General features: G+C 37.7%; 1 protein-coding gene across 2 annotated transcripts; it reads right to left on the bottom strand.

Moving 5' to 3' along the window:
* Nucleotides 1-6,613: 6,613 nt before the first annotated feature.
* On the bottom strand, nt 6,614-8,472 carry LOC106310423 (cytochrome P450 71B2-like). Of its 2 annotated transcripts, XM_013747661.1 has the most exons (3): nt 7,848-7,924; nt 7,309-7,774; nt 6,614-7,225 (listed from the first exon to the last, which is right to left on the bottom strand). In XM_013747661.1, exons 1-3 carry the CDS (start codon nt 7,922-7,924, stop codon nt 6,614-6,616), a joined length of 1,155 nt encoding a protein of 384 aa, XP_013603115.1. The 2 variants fall into 2 exon arrangements, with proteins under 2 accessions (XP_013603115.1, XP_013603114.1); XM_013747660.1 differs by having other exon boundaries at nt 7,309-8,472.
* Between the last annotated feature and the right edge of the window lie 9,263 nt (nt 8,473-17,735).

The raw sequence follows: 17,735 nt of genomic DNA, 5'->3' as shown, positions 1-17,735 counted from the left end.
GTCGTCTGTTGTACATTATCAGCCAGAATAAGTCGTCTAAACCGGACCAAACCTTAAAGTTTACCAATGTAATTTTAAAGCTAACCGGATTATTTACCCAATATATAAGGTGATTTTTATTTTTTTGTTTCATTTTTCGCGAAATTCAGAAACCCTAACAGTTCTCTCTCAAAGGCGATTTCGAATTCCCACGATTTCCGAACAAACCATCGTTCTCAACATCGGCTATCTATCTCACTTCATTCTCACCGTTGTCGCCGCAGCTTCTTCTAACCCTAGCCGCGCCGATTCCTCTAAACCCTAGCGCCGCCGATTCCTCTAAACCCTAGCGCCGCCGATTCCTCTAAACCCTAGCGCCGCCGATTCCTCTAAACCCTAGCGCCGCCGATTCCTCTAAACCCTAGCGCCGCCGATTCCTCTAAACCCTAGCGCCGCCGATTCCTCTAAACCCTAGCGCCGCCGATTCCTCTAAACCCTAGCGCCGCCGATTCCTCTAAACCCTAGCGCCGCCGATTCCTCTAAACCCTAGCGCCGCCGATTCCTCTAAACCCTAGCGCCGCCGCTTCCACTATATCCGAACAAACCGTCGCCCTCGCCACCGTGGTCACCAACGTTCTAAACACTAGCGCCGCCGCTTCTTCTAAACCCTAGCGCCGCCGCTTCTTCTCTGTAAACCTTAGCGCCGTTTCTCTGTAAACCCTAACGCCGCTAAGTCATCAATCTCGAGGAAAAGATGAACATAAAACGTTGTCTCTATCAATTTACTCATTCTCACCGTTTCACGTTTATTTTTTCAGATCTATAACCGCAATGACGAGTACTCCAACTCCTTCTGCGACTGGAAGACTTGTAAGTAATTTAAGTCGTCTACTAAGTCGTCTGGACTTATATTGTTGTCTTTGATTATTTTGCAGACAAAAAGGATGGATATTCCAGAACTCCCCCGTAGGTTATACACATCAGGGGAAGAACCAGAAGCCCACAATAGCATTTCGTATCATACGGATAACAGCAAGTTGCATACTGCTCTTAGGAAAGCTCTTACTGATGACGAATTTGAAGAGCTCAAGGAGTCGAGTTTGGGAGTTTTCATCAAGTTCAAGGAGCAGGGATTTGGTTGGGCTTCAAGGCTGGTTCACTACATGCTCAGTTTCAAGCTGGACATTAAGAAGAAGTATGAGATGTGGTCTCTCGTTGGTCCAGAACCTTTGAGGTTTTCACTGTTAGAGTTTGAAAACCTCACTGGTCTAAACTGCGAGTACATCGAGGACCTTGAGACACCAAAATGTGACGTTACCCCAGAGATGGTTTCTTTCTGGGGGATGCTGGGAGTTCATCTGGAAGCTGGGCCAACTACTGATCAGATAATAGCAGCACTGAAGAGATGCGGGGATTGGTCCAGGGAAGATCGCAAGCGGCTCGCGTACCTCTCCATCTTCACTGGATTCATTGAAGGGAGAAAGTTTTCAACCGCTACACGATCTACTCTGGCAAGGCTAGTGATGGATTTAGAACGGTTTGAGAATTATCCATGGGGGAGAGTCGCGTTTAAGGTGCTGATGGACTCTTTGTGGAACAAAGAAATTGCTGGCTGTTACACCGTGGATGGGTTTATACAAGTTCTTCAGGTCTAGACGTACACAGCTATGCCGGAATTGGGTGCTAGTATTGGTGGTCCCAGAGCAGACAGTCCGTCTCCACCGATACTGGCTTACGAGGGCAGCAGAGGCCGCAGATCAATGAAAGCTGCTATCTTGAGTCAGGTATTTACTTCAATCCAAAAGACTGCGCAGACGACTTATTATAAGTCGTCTGGAAAGTCTTCCATCTGGACGACTTATTAGACGACTTATAATAAGGCGTCTGGAAAGTCTTCCCAGCTGGACGACTTATCGGACGACTTAATTAAGTCGTCTGGAAAGTCTTCCATCTGGACGACTTATTAGACGACTTATAATAAGGCGTCTGGAAAGTCTTCCCAGCTGGACGACTTATCGGACGACTTAATTAAGTCGTCTGGAAAGTCTTCCATCTGGACGACTTATTAGACGACTTATAATAAGGCGTCTGGAAAGTCTTCCCAGCTGGACGACTTATCGGACGACTTAATTAAGTCGTCTGGAAAGTCTTCCATCTGGACGACTTATTAGACGACTTATAATAAGGCGTCTGGAAAGTCTTCCCAGCTGGACGACTTATCGGACGACTTAATTAAGTCGTCTGGAAAGTCTTCCATCTGGACGACTTATTAGACGACTTATAATAAGGCGTCTGGAAAGTCTTCCCAGCTGGACGACTTATCGGACGACTTAATTAAGTCGTCTGGAAAGTCTTCCATCTGGACGACTTATTAGACGACTTATAATAAGGCGTCTGGAAAGTCTTCCCAGCTGGACGACTTATCGGACGACTTAATTAAGTCGTCTGGAAAGTCTTCCATCTGGACGACTTATTAGACGACTTATAATAAGGCGTCTGGAAAGTCTTCCCAGCTGGACGACTTATCGGACGACTTAATTAAGTCGTCTGGAAAGTCTTCCATCTGGACGACTTATTAGACGACTTATAATAAGGCGTCTGGAAAGTCTTCCCAGCTGGACGACTTATCGGACGACTTAATTAAGTCGTCTGGAAAGTCTTCCATCTGGACGACTTATTAGACGACTTATAATAAGGCGTCTGGAAAGTCTTCCCAGCTGGACGACTTATCGGACGACTTAATTAAGTCGTCTGGAAAGTCTTCCATCTGGACGACTTATTAGACGACTTATAATAAGGCGTCTGGAAAGTCTTCCCAGCTGGACGACTTATCGGACGACTTAATTAAGTCGTCTGGAAAGTCTTCCATCTGGACGACTTATTAGACGACTTATAATAAGGCGTCTGGAAAGTCTTCCCAGCTGGACGACTTATCGGACGACTTAATTAAGTCGTCTGGAAAGTCTTCCATCTGGACGACTTATTAGACGACTTATAATAAGGCGTCTGGAAAGTCTTCCCAGCTGGACGACTTATCGGACGACTTAATTAAGTCGTCTGGAAAGTCTTCCATCTGGACGACTTATTAGACGACTTATAATAAGGCGTCTGGAAAGTCTTCCCAGCTGGACGACTTATCGGACGACTTAATTAAGTCGTCTGGAAAGTCTTCCATCTGGACGACTTATTAGACGACTTATAATAAGGCGTCTGGAAAGTCTTCCCAGCTGGACGACTTATCGGACGACTTAATTAAGTCGTCTGGAAAGTCTTCCATCTGGACGACTTATTAGACGACTTATAATAAGGCGTCTGGAAAGTCTTCCCAGCTGGACGACTTATCGGACGACTTAATTAAGTCGTCTGGAAAGTCTTCCATCTGGACGACTTATTAGACGACTTATAATAAGGCGTCTGGAAAGTCTTCCCAGCTGGACGACTTATCGGACGACTTAATTAAGTCGTCTGGAAAGTCTTCCATCTGGACGACTTATTAGACGACTTATAATAAGGCGTCTGGAAAGTCTTCCCAGCTGGACGACTTATCGGACGACTTAATTAAGTCGTCTGGAAAGTCTTCCATCTGGACGACTTATTAGACGACTTATAATAAGGCGTCTGGAAAGTCTTCCCAGCTGGACGACTTATCGGACGACTTAATTAAGTCGTCTGGAAAGTCTTCCATCTGGACGACTTATTAGACGACTTATAATAAGGCGTCTGGAAAGTCTTCCCAGCTGGACGACTTATCGGACGACTTAATTAAGTCGTCTGGAAAGTCTTCCATCTGGACGACTTATTAGACGACTTATAATAAGGCGTCTGGAAAGTCTTCCCAGCTGGACGACTTATCGGACGACTTAATTAAGTCGTCTGGAAAGTCTTCCATCTGGACGACTTATTAGACGACTTATAATAAGGCGTCTGGAAAGTCTTCCCAGCTGGACGACTTATCGGACGACTTAATTAAGTCGTCTGGAAAGTCTTCCATCTGGACGACTTATTAGACGACTTATAATAAGGCGTCTGGAAAGTCTTCCCAGCTGGACGACTTATCGGACGACTTAATTAAGTCGTCTGGAAAGTCTTCCATCTGGACGACTTATTAGACGACTTATAATAAGGCGTCTGGAAAGTCTTCCCAGCTGGACGACTTATCGGACGACTTAATTAAGCTTCTTTACTGTCTCAACCTCATCTTTTTCAAGTATTTACAATATTGCCACTGCAATGAATAGTGGCAACAACCTTGTACGAACTGTTTGGAGCTTTTATTGCCCTTTAATGCACGTAAATCTCTTTACACTCTCTCTGTTTCAATTGTTATGAACTAAAAACAACATTTCTTTCACTTTCTCTCTATATTCATCCAAAAAACTCAAGCTTTTGATTCAAAATATGGGCTATGGTTGACAGAGCCATATTTCTTTCGTTTTTACTTACGGTTGCTTTCGTTTGAGGTTCTGGGTGGTTGGAGAAGACCTTGTGTGCAAACGAAGTCATCTCACCTAGTTTAAGGTACGAATTTGAATTTTTTTTCAAGATCTGTTCGCGTAGAAGACTTACTAGTAAGTCATCTGTATGTAGAAGACTTACTGATGAGTCTTCTGGTCAAACGGACGACTTAAATTAAGTCGTCCAGCTTTGTTTGTTAAAAAAAAACACTTCAGACGACTTATATATACGTCGTCTATGAGAAACGGGCTAGTTTTGCATTTGACCGAATCGTGTCAGATCTTTGACTATTTCTGGACGACTTATAATTCAGTCGTCTCTGGGAAAGTTAAAATTTCAATATTTTATGAAAACTTGACGACTTACGTGTAAGTCGTCCTAGGTTAGTTTTGTAATTGAAAAATAAAACTTCATAATTTAACTTTAACCAGACGACTTAATATAAAGTCGTCCAGCTAAACGACTTAATTTAAGGTCGTCCGGGATAAGCAAGGTTTGACCAGAAAATTGGGAAAAATTCTGGACGACTTTGCTTTCCCCGGACGACTTTAAATTAAGTCTTCTGGAGGGACGACTTTATATTAAGTCGTCTGGTTAAAGTTAAATTATGAAGTTTTATTTTTCAATTACAAAACTAACCTAGGACGACTTACACGTAAGTCGTCAAGTTTTCATAAAATATTGAAATTTTAACTTTCCCAGAGACGACTGAATTATAAGTCGTCCAGAAATAGTCAAAGATCTGACACGATTCGGTCAAATGCAAAACTAGCCCGTTTCTCGTAGACGACGTATATATAAGTCGTCTGGAGTGTTTTTTTTTAACAAACAAAGCTGGACGACTTAATTTAAGTCTTCCGTTTGACCAGAAGACTCATCAGTAAGTCTTCTACATACAGATGACTTACTAGTAAGTCTTCTACGCGAACAGATCTTGAAAAAAAATTCAAATTCGTACCTTAAACTAGGTGAGATGACTTCGTTTGCACACAGGGTCTTCTCCAACCACCCAGAACCTCAAACGAAAGCAACCGTAAGTCAAAACGAAAGAAATATGGCTCTGTCAACCATAGCCCATATTTTGAATCAAAAGCTTGAGTTTTTTGGATGAATATAGAGAGAAAGTGAAAGAAATGTTGTTTTTAGTTCATAACAATTGAAACAGAGAGAGTGTAAAGAGATTTACGTGCATTAAAGGGCATTAAAAGCTCCAAACAGTTCGTACAAGGTTGTTGCCACTATTCATTGCAGTGGCAATATTGTAAATACTTGAAGAAGATGAGGTTGAGACAGTAAAGAAGCCATTTTTGAAAAAAAAAAAAAAAAAATGTTAATGGCATTTTCGTAGATAAAATGCAGGTGTGGGGTTAAAATCTCAAAAAAAAAAAAGAGTCAAAAGAAAATGTTAGTTTTCTGTTTGACTCCAAGTTTTGAGTCACTTTTGCAAAAAGCCCATAAAAAATATGACTCTAAATTAACAGATTAGATATATATATATATATCTAATGAGAATTCTACTTCAGAGGCTTTGAATATCGGTACCAAAAATAAATAAATATTTTGAAGAAAGAAAATAAATAATAGAAAAAATGTCACCATCCCCATTCCCCATATCACTAAGCATTAATGTAGGGATTTATTGGCAACTAGATCTGTACAAATATATATATATATATATTTTTTTTTTTTTTTCTGCTCCAAAAAACTAATGTTTTGAAAATTTTACATATATTAAGAAGACATATCAAATTTTGACTACAAATACATTAACTTTTACTATTATATATTTTCATAATTTTAAACAATATAAATTCTATAATTATAATTAATTTTCAAAAAATTACAGTTTATTATTTTTATCTAATAAAAATATTCAGAAACATAAAAAGATATTTTTTGAAATATTTTTTCTAAAATATATATCTTTCGAAACAGATAAAATACTTTAGAATAGTAGGTGTAACACAAACTCGATTTGTAAAAGAATAATAACAATAATGAAAAAATATTATGGATAATGTATTAAATTGTGTAACTTGTCAAGCTTCATTAATTTTGGATAATTTTTTCATCATACATTAATTAATTAGTACATTTTGCAATAATTTAAAAATAATAATAGGTTCTATCCTCAAGTTATATCCATGATGTATAGCTTTTTTTTTTTTTTGACTGCCCATTAGTGGTGTTGAAGGGGCACAAGTTGAAGAGGTAGTTTCTTGACATACGTGGGATTGTCAGCTTCTTCCATATCAAACTCTTCAACGTTCATCCCATCAGGCAATCCCCAATCGAAAAAGTAAAGCAAGTTCATCAACCCTAGCTCCACGGTAGCAGTTCCCATTGCCATGGCAGGACATATCCTCCTACCGGAACCAAATGGTAACAACTCAAAATGTTGTCCTCTAAAATCTACAGAACTATCCGCAAACCGTTCAGGGATGAAATCTTCAGGGTTGGTCCAACGCTTGGGGTCACGTCCAATTGTCCATACATTAACTTTGATTTGCGTTTTAGGAGGAAGGTCATAGCCTTGGATCTTGACGTGGGACATTGTTTCCCTAGGGAGCAAAAATGGAACCGGTGGGTGTAACCTGAATGTTTCCTTGATTATAAACGTCATGTAATCAACTTTTCCTAGGTCTTCTTCAGTGATTCTCTCCCTTTTGTGCCCTAGGGTGGCTCGAATATTTTCTTGAGCCTTCTTCATCACGTTAGGGTTCCTAACAAGATCGGTCATCGCCCATATCATAGTTGTGGCGCCTGTATCTATCCCCGCTAGAAATACATCCTTAAGATAAACATAACAAACACACCAAGTTTGAATCATTATTACTTGTTAAACAAGAAACATGGTTTAACATGAGATTTTACCATGATGGTTGCCTTGACGTTATCCATATCGAGTTTGAAATAGTCTTCACTTCCTTGTTTATCGATCATATCCAACATCAAAGAAACAATATCCGGATTTTTCCTTCCTTCTGGCTTCAAGTGTTCATCAATCACGTGTTGGTAAAAAACATCAAGCTCTTCAACGACTTTGTTGATCTTCTTGTGCTGTTGAAACAACCAGTCCACGAATCTTCCAAGTGCACCAGGGAAGAAGTCAGAGAAAGTGAACGTCCCTAGAACTTCCCCTGCTTCGGTAACAATTTCTTCGATCCTTTCTTGGTCGATAACGAAGCCGCTCTCATGGAAGTTCAGTCCTAAGGCTACTCTACAGATGATGCTTGCCGTGAGAGAGAAGAAAGTTTTGTTTAGATCCACAGGAGATCGTTTCAAAGCCGATTCGGATACTTTCTTGACCATCAAGTCACTCTCTTCTTCTCTTATATACCTAAATGACTGAACCTTCTTAAGACTGAAAAGCTCGATGACCACCAGCTTCCGCATCTCGCGCCAGTACTCACCGTACGGAGCGAAGTTGACGTCTTTGAAACCGTAAGAGAGTTTTCCGGAGACGAGGGTGTTTGGTCGGCTGCAACATTCCAAGTCATGGGTTTTGAGCACTTCTTCAGCTGCTTCACTCGATGAGATCACAACCACTCGAAGGAAACCGAGACGGAGAAGCATCACCGGTCCGTATTTGATGGAGAGGTTGTGAAAATATCTGCTGGGCCATCCTGCGAAATGGTGTAAGTTTCCGATGATTGGAAGAGTTGAAGGGCCTGGAGGAAGATTGAGTTTTGAGGTTTTAATGTTTGTAAGAAAGATTGATGAAACAAGAGCAAGAAGAGAAACCAAGAGGAAACAGAGCAAGACAGCCATTTTTCTCTTCCTCTGTTTCTTGATGAGATGAACTTAGTTGAGTCGTGTGTATGTAAGTATAAGATGAGTGGAAGAGCTTGACGACGCCATGTATGTTGTATAAGTTGTAACAGAACTTACTATATTTGCTGAAAGTGTTCAAAGTATTCTCTTTGGAATAACGAATGTGATAAGTGCATGATTAAGTCTTGTGGTTCAAACATCACCTTCTGATCTGTTAAGACTTTGGCTTGTTTGTTTGAGTGAGGATAAGTAGTCACCGATCGGTTTACGATGTCATGTATGTTGTATAAGTTGTAACAGAATGTACTTAAGTTGTGGAAAGTCCCAAAACTATCCTCTTTGGAATGAAGAACTTGATAAATGCATAATTAAGTCTTGTGGTTCAAACATCACCTTCTTTTCAGTTAGACTGTGCTTTATTTGTTTGCGCTACCTTCTTCCATCACTCTTGAGATTTTATGGACATAAACATTTTGGGAGTATTCCTATATATTATTTTCAAAAAAGATTGGAGCCTATACCAATGTATTATTGAACTATGGCCACATCTAGCCTGCCTCCCCTTGGTCTAGATCCTCTTTTTTTCGTCAGACTTTGTCATGACATATAATTGGTTTATTGTATAACATGGCACTGATTGATTGGATCACTGAATACGTACAACCGTACAAGTATGGCATCTTAATAGGGAGGTGTCCAATTATACTTTCCGATCATTTAAAGACCAGGACATTTTATGGCACTAGAAGACAAAAATGTGGGTGACCAGGAGTTATCAAGAGTAATGACTATAAAACATTGGACATGGTCACATGTGAGATAACTCTACTAATTATATTTCACCCATATTACATTATTGTTTAAAATTTCAGATCAATTTTTATTGTAAAAAGACAAACGGCAAATATAAGGAAATATGTGTGTTCAGTGTTTTTTAGATTTATGTGAAAATTTATTACTCCATAAACATTTCTCAATTGTTTTGCCTTTATTTCATGATTTTTCATTTTTTTTAGAAAGGGCTTGATTTTTCATTTCTTTTATTATTCTACTAGACAGAAAGTGAGTGAGATATTCTTACTGATGTTGTAAAGAACCAACTATTGTCTCTTCTTAATGATGCCATTTTTGTCGACCATCTAAAGTCTTCCTCCACGTCAACTGATGTGCAAGCACTAGTTTCCTGAGGGTGAAAGAAAAATGAACAAAACGCTCCTATTTTCTAATTGACTGATCTTGTCTATTTTGAGTTCAGTCCAGATCAGTGACAAAAAAAAAAAAAAAAAAAAAAAAAAAGAGAGTTCAGTCCATAAAAGAAAAAACAATATTTTTATTTTCATTATCATAAACCATGAAGTTGGAAAATAAATTCAACTTTTGCATCGAAAACAAAACACAAAACTATTTTAGGAAAACATCATATAAAAAGCACCGATAAATAAATTGTATGTTCTGCTAATTGAGGGTGTGATTGAAAGTCACTTTTAGCGTAACTTTTGTAGAGTAAAAAATGTTTTGACTGAGTTGCGTGAATAAACACCCAATCAAGATAAAAGGAGTTACACTGATATAGAGTAAATGTTTTGTCTTTTTATGTTTTTTGTAGTTAAGTTTTTCTTCTCTTTTTTCTAGAGTAAACGTTTACTCTGAAGTTTACCTTTTCCTCTTATTTCATGTTCCACTCATTTTCGTCATTTTTTATTCTTCCAAATTGCGCTGATATTACCAATCACACTCTAAATATTATGACATTCCAACTTTCCACAATTCATATGATTCACGAGTAATCACCTATATCTTGTCAGTATTTAGTTTGTTAACATTTATATTTAGGGATATATATTACAACTATAAAGAAAAAAAACTATAAAGAAAGAAATAAATTTTAACATCTCAAGTCATTAAGCATTAATACAAATTTATATTCTACAATGATAGGATTGGGCACAAACTGGATTTGTGAAAATAGTAACCTAATAATAATAATATTTGGATATTTAAAAACTAATAATAATATTTGGATAATTTATGAAACTTCTGTAACTTATCAAACTTCATTACTTTTGGATAAATTGTTCATCATACATTTACTAATTCTTATATTTTGCAATACTGTATCTTTATATATAAAAGAGACTTTTAATCACTCCTGGTGCTGCCAATAAAGATGACACGTCAGAAATAGGAAGCCTCCCGCACTGACACGTCAGTTGCTAGAACGCTCCGTACCATTCTTTTCTTCTCCGGAATCCGTTAGGCTTACGTTCTTATTATGTCTGAACATTTTGCATTATTAAGCCCATGGCCTTTTTTTTTAGCGACTCCCATAGACTATTTTATTAAAGCATGATATGATGTATTGCGAAACGGTGCGTTTATTATCCTGTCTTTTATCTCTCTACCATCTCTGTCGTAGGCGATTTAGGGTTTCCATTGAAACTGAGCATTCTTCCTCCTGATCCAGCGATTAATCGGCGCCGTATCGACTCTATAGTTTCCAGCGAACTGTTCATCTTCTTCGTACTGATCAAGTAATCAATGGAAACATTGCTATTGAATTCCCTCTTTAAATCCACCTTCCACGATCTCTCTTCATTTCCACTTTAGCTATTCAAAGGCGGTGGTGGTTCCACTATAAAAAGGTTAGCATCTCTACAATCTATAGCATCCTATCAATTTGTTAAAACAAAACAATCTCCTTATTTTCTGAAAAAATGGCTAATGCTCGAGTTTTCCTTTCAGATTTGAAATTCTGTAGATGTTTTTCCACGGTGGAGGTGGAGGTTACGCTATTGCGTTTCTAGGAGGCGGGGAACATCAGGCGAGGTGATGAACTGATGTCCGTGGATATGCTCCTGCTTGATTCGAATGTGACTACAAAGTATTCTCGACTTTAAAACTCACATATTTATCGACTTTTTAAAATGCAAAAGACTATGTTCATATTTCTGAGATCTTTTTTTGTTTCCTTTGTTAATTTTTTTTCACTGTGTTCCTGTATTGCAGCCGACACTCATGTAAGCTACCGTCAACGTCCAACAAACACTCATTTATTCCAGGTAACCCTATTATTATTAATTTTTTTGGACTTAAACTCACTCATCATTCAAAGCAGTTTTATTTTTTCAAATGTTCATCTTAGGTCATATATATATAACTGGTGAACTAACTGCTGTAAAGAGGCATGTAAGCGATCCTCCATAAGACAAAGACCGTGTCATGGCAACCATAAAATTGATAGGTATCTATTACTTTCTTATATAGGTTTCTACACCTTTATAATTGATAACACTACTTTATTAGACAAACACGTTGAAGATTTGGTCCGCATTTTTTTCTTTGTAGTGACGTGTCTTTCACCTTGAGTGTGTTCCACTATCAAGTTGTGTGGTTTCACAAAACTTAAAAGCTTTAGGGTGGATCCACGAGTTTTTGTTGCAACAAACTATAATCCCAAGATTGTGGGAGGTATTCTTTCATACTGTTGTGAAACCCTATTATGTTTTCGTAAAATGATGTCCACCATGATGCTTTTGCAAAGACTGACACCCCATCTCCAGGACGATTTTTCTAAATGCCACATCAGGGACTCACTATGACAAGGAGACTGATGCATGAGAGAGTTAAATTTAAAAGTAAGCATTTAAAAATTACTGCTTGATTACATCTAGAAACGTACTGCTACATGACTTATCTCACACACTCTCACGGGACACTCATTACTACTACAGTTTCTTCACAAATGATACTGGGAACACATCAGCAGCTTCTTTGTTGAGGGGCTTTTCAAAGGTTGAGCCTATGAAAATAGCGGAGCTTAACCAGTTTATCATCACTGCTCAGCATCAGGTACAGTTTCAAACTATAATATGTTTATCTGCAGCAATTTTCCTAACTCTGTTTCTGATTGCAATAATTTATACCTGCAGTCCATTAAATCTATTTGCACTGGAAAGGTGACCGTATCAAGCCAGAAAAAGGATGGTGCTACATCTTGGACCCTGGAGATCACATGCGTGGGATCAGTTTCTCTCTCAGCGAAGATGTTTGGAGGTGGGAATGAGAAGGAGAATAACTCTGGCAGCAAAACTTCAACTGGTCTCAAACTGAAAAAAGCTCAGACCACAACATCTGCCAAGGTGAAGAGTATGCTGGAGCTGGTCACATTAATACCTGTTTGAAAATACTTATGAATCATTATCCCTGTTCCCCCTATTCTCTGTTGTGTTTTCTTCAGAAGATCTTATAAATTAAGTTCAATAATCCAATGGTTATTTTACTCCTGAGTCATTCAACCACTTAGGTTCCTAGATTCCATATATTTACTCAGCAAAACATGTACTAAAAAAACGTATGGCCATAAAAATGATAATTTAAACACTGAAACAAAAATAAGACGTGTGACGTAAAGAAATAAAGATAATGTGCTGAACATATATACTCTGCTTTTTATCATCACGCTGTATTCCCTCAGTGTATAGCTCAGGATCTCAAATAGTTTTTTTTTTCATTCCTAACATTGTTTTGGATAATTATGCAAACGCTTTTCGGTCTTAGCTCAGAGTTTTAACCGTCTCGAATAAGAAGGTAGATAATGTAAAGATAGTAGATAAATATAATTTTCCTTTTTACCTATCTTTTTTTTTTGAGTGCGTTACTTCTCAGACGCATTGTTATCTTTTTTGACATGATAAGGCATTTTCCACTGGAAGGACACATTGTCCTCTTCCACCCTATGTGATTTTACAGCAGTACCCCTCACGCTTGGTTAAGGGAAACTAGAGGATGGTTGCATTTTTTTATTTTAAAATGTTGTTTATATCGTGGAGACCAATATTTACTTTAGTTAGTTATTTTAGATGATTGAGTTTAATTCTAAACCACTAGATGACATCTAAAACAAAAAAAAATCTAAAGATTGAATATATATTAAAATTAAATGTTTTTGTTAAAAAATGGTTTTGTATTTCCCAACATATTTTTTTGGTCATTATTACAAATTATAATGTATGAAATCTATATTAATGTATAAAATAAGTTATAATTTTTTCTCTTCTACATTTTGATATCCATAATGTATATATTTTTTTGTAAATTTATAATAAATTTTGATGTCCATGTGAACGAGTTCTTGTGGACGAGGTTTTGTGGACACTATTTTGTGGATATACATATTTCTATATATCATATAGGATTGTGTGGACACCGTTTTATGGACATGCATATTTTTATAAAGCATTTCGTCGAACATCTTGAATGCGTTTTTTGTGTTTTTCCATTTTGATGTTTTTGTCCACATAACCTTCAAATTATTTTCTCAAACCTTCAAATTATTTTCTCAATAAATTAAGTTATTTTACACAATTTGTTTCAAAACTCAAAAGTGATTACAGCGGCCAAACAATGAACAAAACCATCAAGGAACAAATATAAATTTAATCCACAAAATAAGAAGACTTTGTACATAAACAAGAAAACACACAAGCTTTTTTAAAAAAGAGGAAAAGTAAGAGTGAAGCACATACTTACTTCTCCAACGAAAGAAAAGAAACAATTAAGGTAACTATCATCCATCCACTTAAGCAAAATAATCGATCCAGTTCTCAACGTTCTCAGCGTTTTTATGTTTGCCACCACGAGATTGGTGATGATGATACAAATAATTATAGTGGTGATAAGGAGAGTAAGGAGGCGGCGCATACATCATCCGGTGAGGCATCATGGTCGGTTTTGAAATCAAATGAAACGAGAGGTGAAAGAGAAATCAGTGATATTAAAATTCATGGATTTGGGAAAATGATTTTGAGATTCGGAATAAGAGAGAGAAAAAGTCTTTTGTTTATTTAAAATAAAGAAAGTATTGAGAGAGAAGAAACATGGATTTGAGTTAGTTAGTTTAGTTTAGTTAAAAGGGTAAAAAAGACAAAACATAGAGATAAAATGTGCCAAAAACAAGATGTGTTCTATTATGTAATTGCAAAGACATAATGTGTCTTTGGAGTGTAAATTTTTTTTTTATCAAACCCTCTTTTCCCTATCTCTCTAGCTTCTTTCTACAAATCTATTTTTTTTTGGTTATTTGCAAATAACAAACATGACTACGAATACCTAGCTTGCTCACTTTCCATAACAAACCTTATGGAGTTATGGTCTTCAAAACTAAAAACTGACCACCAAAACATCCATCATCAACCATTGCATGATCTTGGCACCAACCTGGAGGACACAATATTTTCAAGTAATAAGTCCCAAAAAGAATGACACACTCATTCCATTAAGTCCACATGAATAAACCTTAAGATTTAAACTTCCCACGTCGTAAAATCAAATCCAAGAACTAATATCTGACAATCACTATGTACCAAAATATATACAGGTCAACATAATCACTGAGCTTGCAAAGTTTTCCAGAGCAGATGTTCGTAACTTAATGGCATCGTGCCCAATTCTCGATGAGGCAGCACAAAACCCACAGCCCACAGGTATACAAGCATCTTAACCTCCAGCCATTTACAGTCTTTCCATTGACACACGTCCACCGCTTCCACGATCTTATATATAATATATATCATCTTCATCAACCTGCTAAATGATTCGTATGACATCAAATTCATGGAAGCCTCAAAATCTCCACCAATCAATTCCTTACGTAAAACATTTCAAAGATATAAAACTCCATCCTAACCAAACAAATAACTTTCAAATGCAAAATCTAGCACATCCAAAAACAGCCAACAAAATTCTAATATTTTACATGACAATGACAAGTTATGATGAAGATCAAACCAGATCTACCAGAAGATACTAGCAATTGGATCACTAATTTTATTTTTTTTTTTAAAATAAAATAGAAGACAGTGAATGTTACCTCACTTTAAACTCAAACAGAAAATATTTATCAAAAATATCAAAATGATCTCAGAATTATATTTTTATTTGTTATTTTATCGTTATTTTAATTTTAGAATATTTTAAAATACTTTATAAAATAAAAATATATTTTCGTATAGAATAATTTTTATTGTGTACTCAACCCTCGTCCGTAAAGTGGGCCAACCCTATAGTATATAACAAGTACAGATAAAAAAATTGTATGTTCTGCTAATTAAATATTATGACATTCCAACTTTCCACAATTCATATGATTTACGAGTAATCACCTATATCTTGTCAGTATTTAGTTTGTTAACATTTGTATTTAGGGATATATGTTACAACTATAAAGAAAAAAACTATAAAGAATGAGATAAATGTTAACATCTCAGGTCATTAAGCATTAATAAAAATTTATATTCTACAATGATAGGATTGGGCACAAACTGGATTTGTGAAAATAGTAACCTAATAATAATAATATTTGGATATTTAAAAACTAATAATAATATTTGGATAATTTATGAAACTTCTGTAACTTATCAAACTTCATTACTTTTGGATAAATTGTTCATCATACATTTACTAATTCTTATATTTTGCAATACTGTATATATAACTATAGGTTTTATGGTTAAGCTCACGTTGTGGAATTTTTTGACTGCCAATCAATGGCGTTGAAGGGGCAGAAGTTGAAGAGATAATTTTTTGACAATAGTGAGAATGCCAGTTTCTTACATATCAGTCAACCTCCAATCAAAAAAAGCAAAACAAATTCATCAGTCCTAGCTCCACGGTAGCAATCCCATTAGCATTGCAGGACAGATCCTTCGACCATAATCAACCGGTAATAAGTCAAACTGGCTGACAGTTGTAACTAGGTTCCTAGTTTTGTGGAATATATTATCTTCTTTGGAGTCATCAATAATTCAATGTGACAAAAGTCTAATAACTTAAGAAGTCTTGTGGTCCAACACTCCAACAGAACACTCACATGTTCTTTTTTTTTTTATATTAAATAAACGGGCCAAGCCCAGTAAGCGGCTGAAGCCCGTATACAACAAAAAACGGCTTAAAGCTCAAGACACTACGGGCTCAACAAAAGACTAAATGGACCCTCGGCCCAGACCCAGAAACCGGACGACCTGGTCGGATAGCAAGTCAAGGAGGCTAGACACGTGGAGAGATCTGCTCCGTTCACGCGACACGCGTCGCAACTGTATCAACTTAACCGCCTCCGCCTCTACGCCGCCAGAGCATCACCATCTAAACCTGCGTTTGTCGGAGCTTGGAAACAGACAAGCCTCCAACGAACTCATAACCGTTCTTCACCGCACTGTCTTCACGCCGGCGAGTTCCATCGATCACCGAGATCTCCACCGGCTTTGAATCACTTCAAACCCTAGACAAGCGAACCGAGAACCACTGCTTTCTTCCCTTGAAAGTCGTCACCATCGCCGGAGAGCTTCATCGTCTAGCGATATCTCATCTTAACCGTTCTTCACCGCACTGTCTTCACGCCGGCGAGTTCCATCGATCACCGAGATCTCCACCAACTTTGAATCACTTCAAACCCTAGACAAGCGAACCAAGAACCACTGCTTTCTTCCCTTGAAAGTCGTCACCATCGCCGGAAAGCTTCATCGTCTAACGATATCTCATCCGCAGTGACCCAAACACCCACTTTAACGGCAACCTCACCGAACTTGACACAAATCGAACTAGTAACCTTAACCCAAAGGACACTGGGTTTCTAAGCGGCATCGCGGAGCTTTGCAAGCCTCCACTCTCCGTAACTAAAAGCCGGCGAAGGCGGAGCTGAAGGAGACTCCCCTTCCCGGAAGCTAAAGTCGGCGACGGTGGATCTGAGTAAGCCTCCACCTCCCGCATAAAACCGACGAAGACGGATCTAGATTAGCTTCCATCTCCCGGAAAAACACCACAAGTGAGCATGCAAGGCGCTCTCTCTCCACCGTGGAGCTCCAATCGAGCGCGTCATTACTCCAAGAGCCGAGCCAATGTTAGGGATGGTTGCGGTACCAGAGCTCGGACAAGGCGGTCGTTGACAAGACGGCGGAGAAGGGGATAGGAGGAACAACTTCGGCGAAAGAGAACACTACAAGAAAACACACAACATTCTGACGGACATTCCGACGGACAATATTTTCGTCGGTTTTCTTTGATGACATTCCGACGAAACATATAACTTCATGTTCGTCGGAAATATCCGATAAAATTCTGACAGAATATTATAATTTTGGGGTTTCGATAGGGATTTGAATTTCTTCGGAATTCCATCGAAATATTCCGACGGAAATCCGACGGGTTTTTGACTTTCGTCGGAATGTCGTCGGAATTTTCCACGACGAAACAGATTTCAGATTTGCAAAGTTATTATAAATGTATAATTTGATACTTAAAAGGGCTTTTTGCAGAATTGACCTACAACTTAAAGTCAAACACAAAACTAACCTTTTTTTTTTGGAAATTAGTTTTGCCCTATTCACCCCCACAAGTTCATATAATTCACGAAAATGCCATCAATTTTTTTTTTTCTAAAATGACATTTTTACTCTCTCATCCTCATCATCGTCAAGTAATTACAAGATTGCCATTGTCATCAATACCACAACCACCATGAACAACCAATTTGA

The sequence above is a fragment of the Brassica oleracea genome, chromosome C8 (assembly GCF_000695525.1).
Source record: "Brassica oleracea var. oleracea cultivar TO1000 chromosome C8, BOL, whole genome shotgun sequence".
Classification (NCBI taxonomy): domain Eukaryota; kingdom Viridiplantae; phylum Streptophyta; class Magnoliopsida; order Brassicales; family Brassicaceae; genus Brassica; species Brassica oleracea.
Note: the sequence above shows the minus strand (reverse complement) of the source record. Positions and strands in the feature narration are given on the sequence as shown.

Excerpts from the sequence above, each read along its gene's own strand:
- LOC106310423 (XM_013747660.1), bottom strand. The coding sequence starts at position 8,205 with ATGGCTGTCTTGCTCTGTTTCCTCTTGGTTTCTCTTCTTGCTCTTGTT. Across the intron at positions 7,226-7,308 it reads ACGTCAAGGCAACCATCATG|GATGTATTTCTAGCGGGGAT; the intron begins GTAAAATCTCAT and ends GTTTATCTTAAG.